Source organism: Saccopteryx leptura, chromosome 11 (genome assembly GCF_036850995.1).
Source record: "Saccopteryx leptura isolate mSacLep1 chromosome 11, mSacLep1_pri_phased_curated, whole genome shotgun sequence".
NCBI lineage: Eukaryota > Metazoa > Chordata > Mammalia > Chiroptera > Emballonuridae > Saccopteryx > Saccopteryx leptura.
This window is the reverse complement of record NC_089513.1, coordinates 47,686,976-47,706,183: the sequence shown is the minus strand read 5'-3', so window position 1 is coordinate 47,706,183 and position 19,208 is coordinate 47,686,976. Positions and strand designations below refer to the sequence as shown.

General features: G+C 40.8%; 1 protein-coding gene across 2 annotated transcripts in view; it reads right to left on the bottom strand.

The window, feature by feature from the left end:
* The window catches only part of CLUL1 (clusterin like 1), a 45,816-nt gene extending 26,921 nt beyond the window's left edge, over nucleotides 1-18,895 (bottom strand). For both annotated transcript variants that reach the window (XM_066353267.1, XM_066353268.1), the window contains exons 1-5: nucleotides 18,830-18,895; nucleotides 17,783-17,901; nucleotides 16,045-16,193; nucleotides 9,419-9,586; nucleotides 7,117-7,549 (exon numbers count right to left, since the gene is read on the bottom strand). In XM_066353267.1, coding sequence (XP_066209364.1) covers nucleotides 7,117-7,549; nucleotides 9,419-9,586; nucleotides 16,045-16,193; nucleotides 17,783-17,888 — 856 coding nt within the window. In that variant the 5' untranslated portion in view covers nucleotides 17,889-17,901; nucleotides 18,830-18,895. The remainder of the gene's footprint in view (nucleotides 1-7,116; nucleotides 7,550-9,418; nucleotides 9,587-16,044; nucleotides 16,194-17,782; nucleotides 17,902-18,829) is intronic.
* Between the last annotated feature and the right edge of the window lie 313 nt (nucleotides 18,896-19,208).

Genomic DNA, 19,208 nt, shown 5'->3' with positions numbered 1-19,208 from the left:
ATCACTCAGTTCATTTCCTGTAGGTTTCTCTTGTGGTTTCATTTGGATTGCACTTCTCTGTCTTCTCATTATGTCTGTGTGTTTGGGTGTATTGTTTGTAGAGCTGGTTGAGTCTAGGCTTGGTGTTGTCTGCCTCCAATTTTCATTTTTTTTTTTTTTTTTTTTTCATTTTTCTGAAGCTGGAAACAGGGAGAGACAGTCAGACAGACTCCCGCATGCGCCTGACCGGGATCCACCCGGCACGCCCACCATGGGGCGGCGCTCTGCCCACCAGGGGGCGATGCTGTGCCCATCCTGGGCGTCGCCATGTTGCGACCAGAGCCACTCTAGCGCCTGGGGCAGAGGCCACAGAGCCATCCCCAGCGCCCGGGCCATCTTTGCTCCAATGGAGCCTTGGCTGCGGGAGGGGAAGAGAGAGACAGAGAGGGAAAGCGCGGCGGAGGGGTGGAGAAGCAAATGGGTGCTTCTCCTGTGTGCCCTGGCCGGGAATCGAACCCGGGTCCCCAATTTTCAATTGTGTTATTTCTAGGTCTTCTTGGGTTGGCATCAGCTGTTATTTGTAATCCACTGTCGGATTTGGCTTTTCTAGTAGAGCCTTTTTGAAGTCTTGATTTGTTTGTTTTCTTCTCAGTTTTCTTAACATGGTGGTAGTCTTGTTTACTGATCTCAGCAGGGGCTTATTTGAAACTGTAACCAGGAATGTGGTGGGTGTAACCTGAGACTCTGAAGGTCTGATCTACCAGTTACTCTCTCTGGGGGCAGGGTGTTTTCTCAGCTTCAGTAGGGGGAGGTATATCTCAGATCTCCATGGAGACATGAATTACTGCCTCTCCTCCCCACTTTGTTTTCAGCTGTGTCTTCTTGCCCTGATTGGAGCTGGAGAGATGTCTGGATATGGGTCACCCAGAACTACTTTAGTCTTGTATTGTGTGGAAGGATCAACCCCTTCCCCAGCTATGGCTGCCTCCAGCACTGGATGAGTCAGCTTCTCGGGTCATCTTATGCGTTCCTCTGCCCCTCACTGTCTGTCTCTCTCTCTCACCCCTTTCCTTTTGGAAGACAAGTCAGCCCTTTCAACATACCTCGTTCCCAGGTCCCCAGGCAAGTGGCTGTGAGCAATATTTTCTGCTATTTTCCTTGGAGTGAGAGCCCTTCTGGGCTCTCAGCCTCACCCCCCCCCCTCTATTCCTGTAAGCAGGGGAGGCCCACCGCTCCTCAGGGCTCCCTACCAGGCTCGGTGTGGCTTCTTCTTTGCTCCTTGTTTTTATAAATTGTATTTATTTATTTATTATTATTTTTTTTACAGAGACAGAGAGTGAGTCAGAGAGAGGGATAGACAGGGACAGACAGACAGGAACAGAGAGAGATGAGAAGCATCAATCACTTGTTTTTCATTGCGCGTTGCAACACCTTAGTTGTTCATTGATTGCTTTCTCATATGTGCCTTGACCGCGGGCCTTCAGCAGACTGAGTAGCCCCTTGCTGGAGCCAGCGACCTTGGGTTCAAGCTGGTGGGCTTTTCCTCAAACCAGATGAGCCCGCACTCAAGCTGGCGACCTCAGGGTCTCGAACCCGGGTCCTCTGCATCCCAGTCCGACGCTCTATCCACTGCGCCACCACCTGGTCAGGCTGCTCCTTGGTTTTTGAGAGCTGTTCTTGTAGTCCAGAGTTGGTTTTTCATGTTGATTGTTCCTAAGTTAATTTGTAATCCAGTTTGGTGGTGTGAGCTGGGAGTCTGTGCATCTGCCTACTCTGCTGCATCTTCCCCAACTGCATGTTTTATATTTAAAACATTTATTATATTATTGATTTATAACCTGATGCTTTTGTTATATTTAATCCTTGACATTCAAAAATGAACCATTTCATTTTGGGATATGTTGTGCAACCTGTTTCTTAAAAACCTCTGAAGCATTTGTTAGATCATATAGTGTGTAAGGCAACCGTCTTCTTCTTTGGATAGAAAGTCATTTCCTCTCAGCTCCCAGCTCTAGATTTAGTAGTATCTCCTCTTGCCCTCCAGGACCTCTGAATTCTACTGTAGAACTTATTTCTGCTTTATATACTGTTTACTTTCTTATTTTCGCTATGAGGCTCTGACTTCTTTGAGGGAAGGAATTTGGTCTTGTCATTTTAATCTTTTTATTTTTCCATACCTTCTGTCATTTTACTTACAATATGGTAATGTAATTTCCCACTGTCCTATCTGTTTTCCTTTCTCTGGACTGAGCTCCTAAAAGTCAGGTGTCACAATCATTTTGTCCTTCTCCTGCTATTCCTCCTCTGCCTCCTGCTCTTTGTCCTCCTCCTCCTCCTCCTTCTCCTTCTACTTCTTTTCCTCCTCCTTCTTTTTTTCCTCTTCCTCTTCCTCTCCCCCTCCTCTTCCTCTTCTCCTTTTCTTCTTTTTCCTCTTCCTCTTTCTCTCCTCCTCCTCTTCCTTCTCCTCTTCCTTTTTATTTTCCTTCTTTGATTCTTTAAATTAATTTTGAGAGAGAGAAAGAGAGAGAGAGAGAAGTATCTTGTATCTACCCTGACCAGGGATCAAACCTGCAACCTCTGCATATTGGGCTGATGTTGGGAAAATGCTGTAATCAATCATCTTATTTCTCACACCTAGATTAATACCTGGTGTACAGATCAGGGAAAACAAACTTCAGGTCCCTATGACACCAATTCCACGTTCTATAACCACAGCAGTGACCCATCACCTCACTTCAGTCACATGAGGACAGAGCCTCAAAACCCTTCTAGGCAGCTACTTCTGTCCAATGCCATCCCTGATATAAATTCTTTATTTTCCTTCCTGTCTCTGTTTCCCCCCCATATGGGAAATTTAAGGTCAGCAAACACTCTAAACGTAGGATTGGAACCCAGATCTCTCAGCACACAGCACTATGTCAAGCTACACCACCACACAGTTTTATTGAACAAGATCTCACCTATTCTTTCCAGGGATTTATAAGGCAAGTAAAGGAAATATATAAAGCTATTTTATTCTCTTTCAACAAATTCAGGAACTCAGATCTTAAAGACCAAAGTAGAAAAGAAATTCTTTTATATGAAGACTATCATGAAATAACACACAATAAAATAAAAAATAGTATTAAATAAGATATTTTATGTGTTTATTATTGCCTCTTTCCTTTCAATAATATTTGTCATTCAGTTTTAGCTATTTTTCTAATTTTGCTTTTTAGGACGATCATGATAAAACCCATCTGTGATGGTTGCCAGATACCAAGTACTCAGCAAATGTTTGCCCTTGTACTTAACCAGAGATGTTAAATAGTTTCCTATTTTTATTGTAACAAATTACTACAAATTTAGTGGCTTGAAGTAACACATTATCTTATAGTTCTGTGGGTCAGAAGTCTGAAATGGGTCTCACAGGGCTATAATTAATGTGTTGGCAGTGTGTTTTTCCCTAGAAACTCTAGGAAGGAATCCATTTCCATGCCTTTCCAGTTTCTGGAGGCCACCTGTATTCCTTGGCTCATGGCCCCTTCCTCTATGTTCAGAGCCAATCAAGTAGGGCCAAGTCCTTCTCATGCTGCCATCTCTCTTGATTCTTTTCTGCTTCCTTTTTTTCCTTTCTTTTTTTGTGACAGAGACAGAGAGAAAGAGAGAGGGTGGGGACAGGTAGGGACAGACAGACCAAAAGGGAGAGAGATGAGAAGCATCAGTTCTTCATTGTAGCACTTTAGTTGTTCATTGATTGCTTTTTCATACGTGCCTTGACCGGGATGGGGGGGGGGGGCTACAACAGAGCTAGTGACCACTTGCTCAAGCCAGCAACCTTGGGCTTCAAGCCAGTGACCTATGGGCTCAAGCCAGCAACCATGGGGTCATGTCTACAATCCCGTGCTCAAGCTGGTGAACCTGCGCTCAAGCTGGATGATCCTGTGATCAGGCCAGCGACCTCCAGGTTTTGAACCTGGGTCTTCTGTGTCCCAGTCCAACACTCTATCCACTGCACCACCACCTGGTCAGACCAGGCCTGCCTATTTTTGATAAATAGTCCTCATGTGTTCATCTGAGAAGAGAATGTCTCCTCTATTGAACTTGCTGCATACCGTCTGGTAAGTGTAGGAGCATTGGAGAAAGAAGAGTATAAAGGTGTAACAGGCTCTTTTTGTTTGTTATTTTTTGTTTTTAAGCTTTGCATTTATAGGGGACCCTGGATCTCCAAGTTATCACCAAAGTGAAGGTAGTATGAGGGTCAGGCAGAGAGCGCTCATGAGCCAGCTGAGAGTAGGGGTTGGTCCCAGAGTGTGTGAATGAGGAGGAACCTCTGGAAGACTGGTGGAAACCCATATTCTGAGTTGGTGAGGGAGGAGGGAGTTATAGTGTTGGGAAATTGTTTAGATTTCAGTGGTCTGAGTTACTAGTACTTCTGTGCACATTTGAATGTAGCAGCATGTATATGATTGCTACACAATGTGAAAGAGAGGATCGGAGTGGGGCATAACTCAGTTTTAATGAACACATTCTGAAGATTATTTCAAGACAATAACTACTTAAAACATCAGGCAAAAATTATTCAGTATCATCCCTGCGTTGATATATTGTCTACAGGGGGTCTCAGGTTATAACACAGTTTCTGTTTCTACAACAGTGATATAACCTGAATTTTAGTGTAAATTGAAACACACTCTAGCCTAAGTCACTTACCTATCCTAACACAGTTGTAAAATCATAATCTAGAAAATAAAAACACAATTAAGCCACAAAAAAAGGAAAAGGACATAAATATACTGTACTGTACACTGAAATGTTGTATCAGAAAAAAATTAATCTAAAAAAATCCTTACCTTTATTCCTGTGGTTGGCTTGTACACTGGAAGGGGCATTGCAAGGTGGGAGAGAGTGACCTATTGGGAGGAGGAAGCTGGAGAGGCAGGAGAACCTGCAGAAGGTGCTGGAGATACTGGGTCAGGTGAATCAGGATTGCCTAAGGAACATGCAGGAGACGCTGGAGATGATTCTACCTGTACTACAGGTGTTTCATCTCCAGAAGCAGCTGATGTAGAGGGTACAGGATCTGTTGCAGGCCTCCCTGTCTTCTTAAAGAATTGTTTCAGGCTAGTCTAGAAGGTTGATGACTTCTTCTCTTCCAAAATCTGCCTATAGCATTGCAAGGCATCCATAACAGCCGAAACATGTCTCAATTTTTTAAAATTTTTATGACAGTGAGCATCATAAACTCAAAACATCATATGTCAAGACTGCCATAACCCAAGGACCCCCTGTATTGCCCTATGCTTTTCCTGAGTATTTGGTGAACTTGGAATCTCATCATGGAATACCAGACAAAACACCTGACTTACCAGAAAAACCCACCAGACCCTGAAATAAAACCTAATGACAATTCCAGTAATGATAGCTGTTCTACTCATGGAACAATGGGATGGGAAGGATGTAATGCATTTTTTCCTGGCTTCAGTTTCTGACAATGTGAGGTAACAGTAGATAGAAGCTTGCTATGCAATGTTGCAGCAATTTTGAGAATATGATTCAAATGTTGCCAACTTCAGCTGATATAATTGGAAAATAGCAAGAAGGAGCCCTTTTCCCCCTACATACAAAAATCTGTATATAATTAATATATACAACTTGATGAATTTGGAAACAAATATACACCCATGAAATTATCTTCACAATCTATACCATAAAACTACCCATTATCTCCAAAAATGGCCTCCTGCCCTCATTATTATTATCACCAAGAACTCTTAACATAAGATCTACCCTTTTAGCAACTTTTTAAAGTATCCAAGAGTATTGTTAACTAAGGCACTATGTTATGCAGTAGATCTCAAGACTTAGTCATCCTACGTAACTGCAAGTTTGTACCCTTGACCAACATCTCCCCATTTCTCCTTCCCTTCTGCACCGGGCAACCACCATTCCACTCTCTGCTTCTGTGAGATTGACTACATATTTTAGATTCCTCACATAAGTGAGAGCATGTCCTATTTGTCCTGTGTTTAGCCAATCTCACTTAGCATAATGTCCTCCAGGTTCATCCACATCGTCACAGATGACAGGATTTAAGAAGGAGCCCATGATATATCTCATGCCTGAGGGTAGCAGTCTTTTACTTGGCCTAGTGGTCAACAGGAAATCCAGCCAAGGAAACGCAGATCCTGCAGTTGGCCCAAAGGCAACCCTCATTTCTGAGATGAATGAATGTAGAGTGGCATCCCAGCCACTCTACAGAAGGCCGAAGAAGCTATCTTCTTCTGCCTTGAAACATAAAGCAGAATTGTTCTTCCAATGTGAAATATGGAGACAAGCTCATGAGCGGTATTGGTAGAAGGCAATTATCATCTTTTACAGAAATTCCTATTTCTGTAGTTTTGGGTTTGTCTATGAGCATTTTCTGTGGTTTAGTGCATAAATATTATGATTGAAGGAATTACAGCAGAGATGCAGAAAAGGCCATGGAGAGCACTAAATGTGACACTAGGCTTCTTCCCAAACTGGGAGTAGACTGAAGAGCCCAGACTGATTTTAAAGAAGTTCCATGATGGTCCCGCAGAATAGAGCCGAACATCTATATGAGTTTTAATAAAAAAGACAACCTTTTCCTTTCTTCAAAAGTTCTCATCCTACTAGCATGTTCTTTCTCACCTTTAATAATTTGCTTTTTTTGTTAAGTGAGAGTAGGGGAGATACAGAGACAGACTCCCGAATGGGGCCCACTTGCAACTGAGCTATTTTTAGCACCTGGGGTGGAGCCATGGCTGCAGGAGGTAAAGAGAGGGAGAGAGAGAGTGGAGGGAGAAGGGGAGGAAAAGCAGATGTGTGCCCTGACCAGGAATTGAACTTGGGACTTCCACACACCGAGTTGATGCTCCATCGCTGACCCAACCAGCCAGGGCCAATAATTTGCTTTAATGACAGAACAGCCCCACAAAGCTCTTGACAATGATGGAAGAAAGATGGTGTTTGGCAGACTTTAAAAACTTCTAAGGGGCTCTAAAACTTTGATTATCCAGAAATTGTTATTCTCAGAAACATTGTACAATGACTTAGAAATGTCTACCATTCCCAAAGCTAAATAAAATGACTTTAGTATGAACATCTAAGCAAAAATAATCTCTTAATACTTACCTTTGTGTTGTTTTGGTAAATCTTCCATTGCAGTCAGCATCTCAGTGACTGTCGTACTGACACTTTGATAAATGGAAAGGCTGAAATTACAAAATAGCTGGAAGAAGCTGGGAATGTCCCAGCTTTGCACAAGATCTGCTTTTTTTGTTCGATTTTTGAATGAAGCTAGAAAAAAGTGAGGCTCAGTGAAGTCTGTATCTGACATGAAATATGACTGAAAAGCCTGGTCAAATCCTTCCTGCATCTGTTTGAAGACGTTAAGACTCTTGTTAAAGAGAAATCTCACATCCACAGTCAGCTGGCTGAACATGTGTTCTATTTTGTTCATTTGGGCATCTTCCTCCATGACCTTTTCACTGACAGGGAGAGCTTTCTTATTATCTTCATGGAAAGGAAACAGAAATTGATATATCTTCCAAAAATACTGTTCAATCTGTAGGGTGGGGAACAGAAATAGATTAAGAACTTATTTTCTTTCAGGACTAATTTTTATTATAAATTTTAAAGTCAACTTATGGTGGTCATTCCACATCAAGAAAAATTCTGGGCAAACTAAGAATAGGTAATTGAATTTAAGATAATTTATTAACCCTCTTGTACTGGCTTGGACTTTGACTATGGAAATAAGATCTGAAATTCCTTTTTGCTTTATGCTTGCCTATCAAAGCCTAAAAAAACTCCAGTTTTCAATATTGTTGACCAGTCATGGGCTAGGTACTAGTGATAGCTGGCCTGCTGTGGTCCAAAAGGCACTGTGTAGATTGCCTGAAAACTATAAAGAAGGCCCTTGTCTTTCATCTCCGTCTTAGCGTCTTAGTTCTCTTTTCTCCCTTCAGTAGAATATCATTAGTGTCTTTATGCTCTCTTCTCTCATCTCATGAAAATAGTCATACTGAACTGTAGATGGTTAGTATAGCAAAATGGGTTCTTAGGATGATTACTCATTTGCAGCGATCAAAGCCCTTCTTGGTTGTAGTGAAAATAGTGAGGTTCTAATTATAGCATTCCCTACTCATTAGGCGAAGATTTTTCCAGCCGTCACATCATGTTCTACTTCATCTATGTGACATCTAAGTTTGTGCCAGCACATAGTTGCCCTTATATGAGAATGATATGGCTACATTGCATGTTATAGAACACGTCAACTACTGGACATCACTGCTGTAGCATCCCAGTGCTGTTCAAAGAATTCTCCAGAATTCTTAGAGGACTCATGTCTTTTTCACAAAGTGATCTGGGTGGATCATCTGCCTCTCCCTCTGCCAGCTTCTATTTATCTGAATCCATTTACAAAAACAAAACTTTAAAGCCCCCCCCCCAAATTTTCATAAAGCCACACAACTGGCACAAATAAGAATGGTCCCCAATCCTCCTGACTTCTAGCCAGTGCTTACTCCACCATATTCTGGTGTATTGGAGAGTGGCAATAAAAATAGAGCAGATGCAATTAACAGTGGAGGCAAATTAACTTGGTGTCTGAATCATCCTAAGGGTTGCTCCCTCTGTAATCGGGTATGTCACTGCCAAGCCAGGAGCATCCTCTAATTAGTGCATGCTCTAGTACGAACTGGGAAATTCCACTTCATTTCATATTCAGCTCCCTTATTGAAATTCAGGCCAATAGAGTAGGAGACTTTTATGGGGCAGAGCTCATTCTATTCAGGTCATCTCCCTCTGTGATTCCCTCTGCCCAGAAGATAGCCAAAGGGACAAAAAAGAAAACATGCCAGTCTTATAGGACACGCGTGGATGCCTAAAGGAGACATGAATCTGTGTGTGTGCGTGCTGCCGTAGGAGGGTAAGCCCATGGGAGGAGTGATTCAGGAGACAGAGAATGTCTTCAAATGTTGAGCCTCCAGGGAAAACAGTTAAAGTAGGTTGAAATCAGAGACTATAATACTATTATTCAGGATACAATTCAGCAAACATTTATTGGATCTCCATAATGCTTTAATAAAGATAAATGAGATATGGTCCCTGCCTTTAAAGAGCTTACAATCTAGTGGGAATGTGTTCACAAATAATAAATACAAGGCAAAAAGAGCCAGGGTGTTTCTAAGAGAGGTACATACAATGTCATTAAAGGAAGGGACAGATACTGAATGGCTGTTCTGACTTGTAAATTGTATATACACAGGAGAGTCAGATATAAGCTTGAATGTTAGATTCTAGATTGAAAAAGGTCAATATTAGATCAGGCATCTCTATTCTAAATGTTAATATAGATTAATTTTTTAAAAAATAAGCTGAAGTAGGTACCTTGAAAACTATGAAATCTTAAGTTCTCTAATTATTCCCTTACCATATTTTTCACAGAAGACCAGCTAGGTTGGCAGGTTGTATAATATCTCATGCAGTCATTTTCTAGGCAAGATTTGCATTCGTCCCAAGAATCGGTCAAAGACTCCTGGCATAGCCTTTCTTCTTCTTCCAGATGTTCTTGAACTTCATTCATAAGTTTCAGGGCCTCCTAATTAAAAGTAAAGACAAACATCTTATTTGCATTTCATGACTCTATATATACCTTAGTTGATTTCACTCTTTAAAAATATGCATACTCTAAACTACTTCTTCATTTCTTCTTCAGGCCCCTAGCAGCTGACAGATCTACCCAAAAGAAAGCTTTCTCTTTGATTAAGAAAAGAACACTGATTGATCCTTATTGAAGACTGTGCAAATCTCATCCATCTGTTCATTTATTCATCCACTAGGTATTTATTGAGTGCTTTCTATAGGACAGACATTAGATGAGCGTGACCCAACAGTGAAGACACAGTCCCTATTCTGGGTAACGATTGTAATCAACCTGTTTACTTGTCTGTCTTTACATCTAGCCCTTGAGGGATGTGGAAAGTAGTTATAAGACTTAGAATACATTTATGTCTTTAAGTTATGCTGTTTTTAATTTTTGTATGTTTATAACATTGTAAGAAAGTGTAATTCTTGTACCTATTTCAAATCAAATCTCCCTATTGATAATTCTAAGTGTGGAGATGCTGGGTTTTGAGCATCTTCGTTCTTCTTTTCTGTATTCCGAGCACTCCCCCTTGTGGTAACCTGCTGTACTTGGCCAGCTCCCGCTCTGGGTGGTAAGGAGCCCAGCAGAATGACAGTTTTTCTAAGAGCCTCAGCCCTGTCCCCTGAGCTCCTCCTAGACTGGCACCCCTGCTTAGACCCCTGTCCTCCTTACAAGTATGGACTTCTGAAGACAGGCTCCCTCCATGCCCAAGATGTAGTTCAGGGGAATTATGGGGTATAATGGACACCCGTAAGAAAACAGCCTCAGAGATAATGGTCGCTCCTTTAAGTGAAAACTTCAGGAGGGAGCAAGGTTTCTGTACTTAAAACTAATTTAGTGTGTGTCTTCACCTAGTGGGAAAAAAATGATTCACCCTTTTCTGGCATATTAAGCCCAAAGAAACACCTGGGCACGGAAAATCTTCTGCATCTCCTTTGCTGGGCTCACAGTGTTTGGCTGTCCTCAGCGGGGTCCTGAGGCTAAGCCAGGTGGCATTTGCCATGTTCCACATGTGAAAATTGGCAGGACCCCTGCCTACCAACTCTACCTTGTGATCCAGACAGGATTGTTTTTGTCTCCTTGGGCTTTACAGAACAGTTCTGGATCCCTATATCCTCTGAAGAAAGGCTGCCTCCTCTTGACGGACAATACAGTACTATCACCCAGATTTTCTCAAGCCCCACTTTTAAATATTCTGCTCATTGTCATCATAATCATAAATCTCAGTATTTCCAATTCCAAACTACACTCACTGTGTTCTCTTGGGCAAATAGGAATGAAAGTGGGATCTACCTCTTAAGGTTTTTGTATTAAGTGAGATAAGCAAGCAAGGCACCATACAAGTTATTTGTTGTATATCCCGATTTCCTTCTACTCACCTCAGGAGCATAACAAAAACCAATGTTAAACCACTTGTCCCAAGACTGCGTAGTGAAAAGTTGCCATGAAGGAAGTAGATCTCCGGCTTAGGAATGTCCTGCCCATTCCTTCCTTCCATTTCCCCCTAAATGTCTCCCCGACTGACAGAGTCTGTACCAATTCCTATGGTTTACAGCTTATCAAAGTCCCGTACAGCCCGACCAGGTGGTGACGCAGTGGATAGAGCATCAGATTGGGATGTGGAGGACCCAGGTTCCAGACCCCGAGGTCGCCAGCTTGAGTGCGGGCTCATCTGGTTTGAGCAAAAGCTTATCAGCTTGGACCCAAGGTCACTGGCTTGAGCAAGGGGTTACTTAGTCTGCTGAAGGCCCACGGTCAAGGCATATATGAGAAAGCAATCAATGAACAACTAAGGTGTCGCGACGAAAAACTAGTGATTGATGCCTCTTCGTTCCTGTCTGTCTGTCCCTATCTATCCCTCTCTCTGAATCTCTCTCTGTCACTATAAAAAATAAAATAATAAAATAAAATAAAAGTCCCATACAAACCTGCAGTGAGGGCAAATTATTTTAAGCCATTCTAGGGTCTTCCATTTTGGTAAGTTTCCAATGCTCTCACTAAACATTAATAGGGAGGGGCTGAGGAGGAGCCCCGCAATGACACGGGGTCAACTGAGGACGGGTGGTGCTCTGGACTGGGAGACAGGGAGGGGCGGTGCAGCTGCCCCTGATTTGCCAACTCATAGTTTGTTTCAAGTCCAGTGCTCACAAACATTAGGGCATATTTTATCACTTCCTATTCATTTTGAAATATCCCCTAATATTTGTGAGTAGTATATCTTCTATGCTAGATTTAAAGTAACTTTAAGGAGGGAGACGTAGGGTTAAACAGACTGTTGTTGTTTGGCTTAATTAACTTTTTAATTGAGTGTTCAGAGCTTAAGAGTGTGACTCAATGAATTTTTATACAATGAGTATGTTTTGTTTTGTTTTGTTTTGTTTTTCTGAAGCTGGAAACGGGGAGAGACAGTCAGACAGACTCCCGCATGTGCCCCACTGGGATCCACCCGGCACGCCCACCAGGGGGCGACGCTCTGCCCACCAGGGGGCGTTGCTCTGTCGCGACCAGAGCCACTCTAGCGCCTGGGGCAGAGGCCAAGGAGCCATCCCCAGCGCCCGGGGCCATCTTTGCTCCAATGGAGCCTTGGCTGTGGGAGGGGAAGAGAGAGACAGAGAGGAAGGAGGGGGGGTGGAGAAGCAAATGGGCGCTTCTCCTATGTGCCCTGGCCGGGAATCGAACCCAGGTCCCCCGCACGCCAGGCCAACGCTCTACCGCTGAGCCAACTGGCCAGGGCCTACAATGAGTAGGTTTTTAAGAAAAATTAAAATTCTGAGTCCTAGGAGTCTTCAGGGCCAGAACTAAAACCAACACTCGCCTACGTGGCCCACCCCAGACTGGAGCATCCCTTTCCTAGTGCTACACCCCGGGCTTGCCAGGGTGCTGGGGAGAGGGAGAAATGCAGGAAGCCCCTGGTTCCCTCTGGCAAAGCTCTAGCTGACTTTCTCTTTTGTATTCATGACAGTGTGTGGGGTTAACCTGTTCATTAACATATCAAGCCTCAGTTTCCTTATCTGTAAATGAAAGTAATGGTTTATCCAGATGTTGGAAGAATTACACGGGATGATATTTTATAAATGACGTGTGAATGTTATCTGGTGTCATTAGTCCCCATGGCTGGGCTTACAAGCCTCCCAGGGAAGAACATGGCTCAAGAGGCTTCCACATTTTCCTCATGGGAGTTACTTTTAATTTCCTAAAACTCTTTTGATTGCTGCCAAAAGGAATGAAGGCTTTCAGCTGCTGGTCAGGTGATCTATATTCTTTGCTAGGGTCCCTACAGGATGCGGGGGGTGTAGGTGTGTCCAAAACATCATCTAGTGTGGTGACAGGCTAACCACAGCTTTGCAGTCAGCTTGTCACACAATCCTGCCCCAACCGCTTACTGAACGCCCGGAGGCCACAGTGTTTGGAAGTGAAGAGAATTCCAGCAGCTATCTGAAACTTGGTAACCCAACTTTATAAGTGCCGGGAGGAAATATTAGAACTTCTAGTTGTGTTTTAAAATTAAAAATCGACTCTGGGGAGGGAATATGGGGAATTGTTTAATAGGTATAGAGTTTCAGATTTGCGAGATAGAAAGATTTCTGGAAATTGGCTGCCCAACCATGTTAATGTACTTAAAACTACTGAACTGTATATAATTAAGATGGTCAATTTTATATTATGTATACTTTACCTCAATTTTAAAATGATTTAATGAAAACAAATTTTAAAAGTATTTACTCTCAGTGTTAGAATTTAAAATATTTTCCAAGTTCTGTTTGTTAAAATTTTGATTTCCTCTTTGATGTAAGGGTAACATTGGAAAATTTTTTAAAAATTTTAATTGTTTTGAGTGTTATGTTAATGGTTAATGTTATCAAACTATGAGCCATGCAATGTCTACAATTCAGAAATGTATTGAGCTTTATAATTGTAACAATATGAACAATTTTAAACAACTTCCATGGACATTTGAATATAATGTGTATGCTCCATTGGTAAGATACATAGTTTGAAACACAGCTGTCAGGTAAAAATAATTGAATTAAAAAAAATGATTAAGCTGCCCTGGCCAGATAACTCAGTTGGTTAGAGTGTTGTCTTGAAGAGCAGAAGTTGCCAGTTCAATCCGTGGTCAGGGCACATACAAAAACAGATCAATGTTTCTCTCTCTCTTTCTCTCTCTCTCTCTCTCCCCCTTTCTCTCTTGCTAAAATCAATAAATTAAAAAAAAATTTAAATCTTTAAAAAATGGTTAGGCTGATGTACTATTTCATATACACTGGCGTTCTGTTGTGGTGCTTATGTCAGACCATTACATGAGGCCAGCAGCATGTGAGGACCCTGGGGAGGAGGGGCCTGCACATTCCAGAAGCTCTCTCTGCTCACTTACTGCCAATTGTAATGGATTGCATTTAAGAGGACTCAGTGAAATGATGGTTTTTATTGTCTAGTTTTTACTAAACTAGCCCTCACTAAATGGATAGGAGGCAAAAAAGAAAAAAATACTAAGCAGATTATGAATAAGTTCAGCTCTGAAGGACAAGAAGCACATGGCAGAGCTGACATGTCATTCCAAGCCCTTTATTGGCTAGGTGACAGAGTAAAACTATGATGATCTAATCAGCTCTGGCAAGTGGCGAAAAGTTTCAAAGTATCTATCTTGATTATCTGAAATATGAACTTACATTCACCCTAGCTAATCACAAACCTTAGCCTTAGTCAGTGGTTCTCAAACTCTTTGAAGTCCGGGTGCATTTAAAATCCTACAAATAATTGTAGGCACACTATATACAAATTTCTGAGAAATATGTTATAATAATTAAGTCAAATATTAAAGAAAAATATATAAAGTCCAAGCATGCTTTTATGGTAATTAAATAAAATAAATACAACAAAATTAAATTTACTCTGACATTAAAAAATATTTTTATGTTACATTTTTTGAGTTATGAGAATTTGTAAAAAAGAGGGGTTAAAAATTAAAAAATGACAAAAAAATTATCTTTTCATGTATATAGTTACATTCTTAGTAAGAGTTAGTAAATTTGGCAGGTCCTGGCGTGAATGTGTTAAGATTTTTCATTCTTATGTTTTGAGAACCATGAGCCTGATGTGTCCTAGCGATTTCTTCAATGTTTGGGCATATATTTGAAAGGCAAACTCTCATTTCCTCATCAGTACATTGAAGAATTCCTCTCTTTTTACTCTTAATTGTGTTGAGGGCAGAAAACCCCCACCATACATATCATCTTAACTTTACACCAAACAAAGGCTAGAAGAAATTTGCCTCCAGTCTTTCCGGGAAACATGGGGGGTAGTGTAAACAATCCAGCACCACAGCTTAACAGCCTTTTGCAACCTAATCAGGCAAGTGAGGTGGGGGGTTGGGCAGACTGTCAGCTTACAGCCAATTCCCCATACATCTGTCCCCTCAAAATCGAAACTCCAAAAACCCTGTTGGTTTTTGATCCCTACAGGCACATATTTTTCTAGAATACTATAGGGCGCACCTGGAAATCTTCTAGAGTGCACTAGTGTGCCCTGGCGCACACTTTGAGAACTACTGGCCTAAGTATATTTTGTGCCTGGAGCTATTAATGGTAGTAACTCATGTTTCTAATTGATAAGTCAATTCATATGCATATGTTTGGAAGTAAATGCTATTTTGATAGCATATTACTTTAGTAATAGGGATAGGAGATCAAAAATCATTGAAGACCACTGGTCTGGGCAAAAACTCCATGAACACTTTTGAATAAATATCCTCACTCAGAAGGAACTAAGGATAAAGCATTTTTTAAAATGCAGCATTCCGCCTGACCAGGCAGTGGCGCAGTGGATAGAGCATCGGACTGGGATGCCGAGGACCCAGGTTCGAGACCCCAAGGTCACCAACTTAAGCGCGGGCTCATCTGGTTTGAGCAAAAGCTCACCAGCTTGGACCCAAGGTCGCTGGCTCGAACAAGGGGTTACTTGGTCTGCTTGTATCCCCACGGTCAAGGCACATATGAGAAAGCAAACAATGAACAACTAACGTGTCGCAATGCGCAACGAAAAACTAATGATTGATGTTTCTCATCTCTCCATTCCTGTCTGTCTGTCCCTGTCTATCTCTCTCTCTGACTCTCTCTGTGTCTCTGTAAAAAACAAACAAACAAAAAAAACTATAGAAAATGCAGCATTCCCAAACAGAGATGAATCCCCAAAATTCCTGGGTTCAGAGCCCTGCAAACTCCTCTTCTACGAGGAATATGTTCTTTGAAGAAATTTAAAATTTCCTTCAAACTTTTCCGTCAATAAGGGCTGCTCTCCAAAAAAAATCCATTACTAGGGAAAATAAGTACTGTAATTCATCAATTGCCATAGTAAGTACAGTATTTATTGTCTAGATATTTAAGAACAGATATTATTTTCAATTACTGTACCTGTTTTTCTTCTCTGCATTTCTTCAGGGTTTTCATTAGACTGGTATGTTCCTCCTCTCTCCTTTCCATCATAATTTTCATCTTCTTCATACCAATCAAAGCCTTCTTCACCTCTTCATCAACATCTATCTCCCCAGCCTCAGCAAAACCTAAGAGATATGTTGCAGGTTTTTTTCTTTGAAATCTGATCAGATTACACTGTATCTGTATCTGCATCAAAATACAATGAATTCACTGATTTTTTTAATGTCTCCTAAATAGAGGCTTAACTGTTCTTTTATAGCATCAAAATCTGAAAGCAGATGCTAATGAATTAGCTGTCAGCTGCCACATGGACCCAGCTGCCACATGGATAATACCTTCTGCTCCTCACTGCTGAGCTATACAAGTTAGAGTTCATTTAACCTCATTCTTGCCATTTTCCTTGGGGTCTGTTTTTTATTTTTAATTTTTTTTTTTTTTTTTTGTATTTTTCTGAAGCTGGAAAGGGGGAGGCAGTCAGACAGACTCCCGCATGTGCCCGACCGGGATCCACCTGGCACGCCCACCAGGGGGCGATGCTCTGCCCATCCGGGCGTTGCTATGTCGCGACCAGAGCCTCTCTAGTGCCTGGGGCAGAGGCCAAGGAGCCATCCCCAGCGCCCGGGCCATCTTTTGCTCCAATGGACCCTCGGCTGCGGGAGGGGAAGAGAGAGACAGAGAGGAAGGAAAGGGGGAGGGGTGGAGAAGCAGATGGGTGCTTCTCCTGTGTGCCCTGGCTGGGGATCGAACCCGGAACTCCCACACGCCAGGTCGACGCTCTACCACTGAGCCAACCGGCCAGGGCCCCTTGGGGTCTGTTTTTATTTATCCATTTTTTTTTGTTCTTTCACTTAAAGCTCCAGTGTATTGTTCTTTCACTTAAAGCTCCAGTGTATTTGTATTATAGACAAATTCAAATTTTCTTCACAATTTACATTAAATACCCAACTGGGAACCTCAAGCCCAGTGAACAATTTTTCCTTCTCTCAACTTCAGTTACCTTTCCAGGAGGCAGTAAACCTAAAAAGTATCTCATATAATGCAAGATTCTTTAATAACCTACTAGACATATTTAATATACCTTTAATAATCCCTTAGTGAATATAAAATTTATTGTCATTCCCTCCACAATAGCCAACACTTCTTCCTAAGGACCTTATTCTTGCCTCTAAATTTAACTATAATTCCCCCTCAAAGCAACATTTTAACTAACTTATTTTTGTAAGTGTTAAGTACTCGAAGCATATATATTATATATTAGCAAGCCAAGGTCAGAAGTTAATGAGCACAGACCAACCAGATTCAATGTCATTATAACCCATTCTCTCACTATCTCAAAAAGAACTGCACAGATTACTTTAATTGTTTAAATTTTTCAAATGCTAGAAAAGAATTTCACTGTTCATTAAAATTGTGCTTAGAAGACACCAAACATCTGGATGATACCAAGAAATGCAGTCGAGAAGTTGGCAAGTTTTATCTGTGTGATAGCAAACATCTGGCTATAGGAATGTTCTCAGATACTCAATTGGAATTTTCTATTTTTACCCAGATGTTTGGCGTCCCTTCTACTTGGTGTAAGTGCCTAGAGAACGTCTCACAGTGAAACAAGAGGGCCGTGATGAATACGGTTATCTCTCCTCTGTAGATCTGTCCGGGCCAGCAGGACATGCGAACATGCAAACAGGACAGGCACAGATAAAGAAACTAAACATACCTTTCAGGTTTCCCTGGATAGCAGTTTTGTCCTTCCAAGTAGGTGCACAGTGACAATCTTCCAACCACAGCAGATACACAATCAACACCGAGAGTGGCAGCTTCATGTTCCCGCCGTTACTGCAAAGGAAAAATAAACCTGCATCAAGTGCCTGCCATTAGGTTCGTTTCTGTTGGCATCGATTGAAAACACACGGTGATTCAAAGCATTTTTCTGTCAATTCTTCTTTATAACTTTAGATAATTCATAGACATAAGAAACCTGGAATATAAATTAAAAAAAAAAAAAAAAAGAGACAACCCAAGTCTCCAGTTTGTTTACATTCTTTATAACAGTCAAATAAAGCTATCATCTGAAGTACTTAAAATTCAGGGTAATGAATAGTATGACTCACACCCCCATAGAATCCAAATTTCATTTTATTTCTTTTATCAACATTAAACATCCCCAAACTCAAAATTAGTTAAAATATGCCAGAGAGATTTTTCCCTTCTCCAATTCTGAATCTTCAAATTAGTTTTCACGTAGTGGTTAAATACTTTCTTTTTTTACAACTATTTTTTTATGAAAGCAAAACAACCTTACATATTTTCTCATACTTATAAAACCTATCAATATATATAAATAGTTCACAGGTATATGTTTTTCTTCTCCAATAATGAATTTTTTTTTAGTTTTAAGTTCATATACATTAATTATAAACATTTCAAAGGAAAATGTTTAAATCTTCACAAAGGAAAGTTAAATGAATTAAAACAATTGTATGCTTTAATAAATTAAATCTATAAAATGTTAGATTATCTTCATTCTTTCCAAAGGGCTATTTATCTGCTTTACGTATATTTGCTATTTTGGAAAAATGAAACTTCAATTACTTAATCAACATTTGAAATTTTAATCAATATTTTGAATGTTTTCCAATATAATAATAACACCAGTTCTAGTAGTTACAAAGTTATCACATTTTACATACATCTACATCATGAACTAACTCTTCTATTTCTATTATGACCCTTTTAACCAAATGAAACTCTTCAATATATTTACCACAAACTTTGTTCGCAGTAGTCCTCCAATGAGGTTACCACCAGCTCCTGGTATAATTTTTATCTGTGTCAGGAATTTAACCTTGTTCTATTAATTTGAAGACACAGTTCTTAATCCTATTAACCTAACATCTTTGAGATTAAGAGTATGGTTTAAAATCTGGTAGGATATAGAAAAAAACGCTAGAGGGCGGGCTGTGCACATGATCAGGAACAATGACCTCTAGTTACTTTATTTTACACAAATGTTTTGATAGGACTCATTAAAGCCTTAAAAATATGTTTAAATTTGAAATGTATGATGTGTATATTCCTATATAGACAAATTAATTTTATTGGCAGCATATGAACAATATGAAAGAGAGATGTAAACTCTTAGA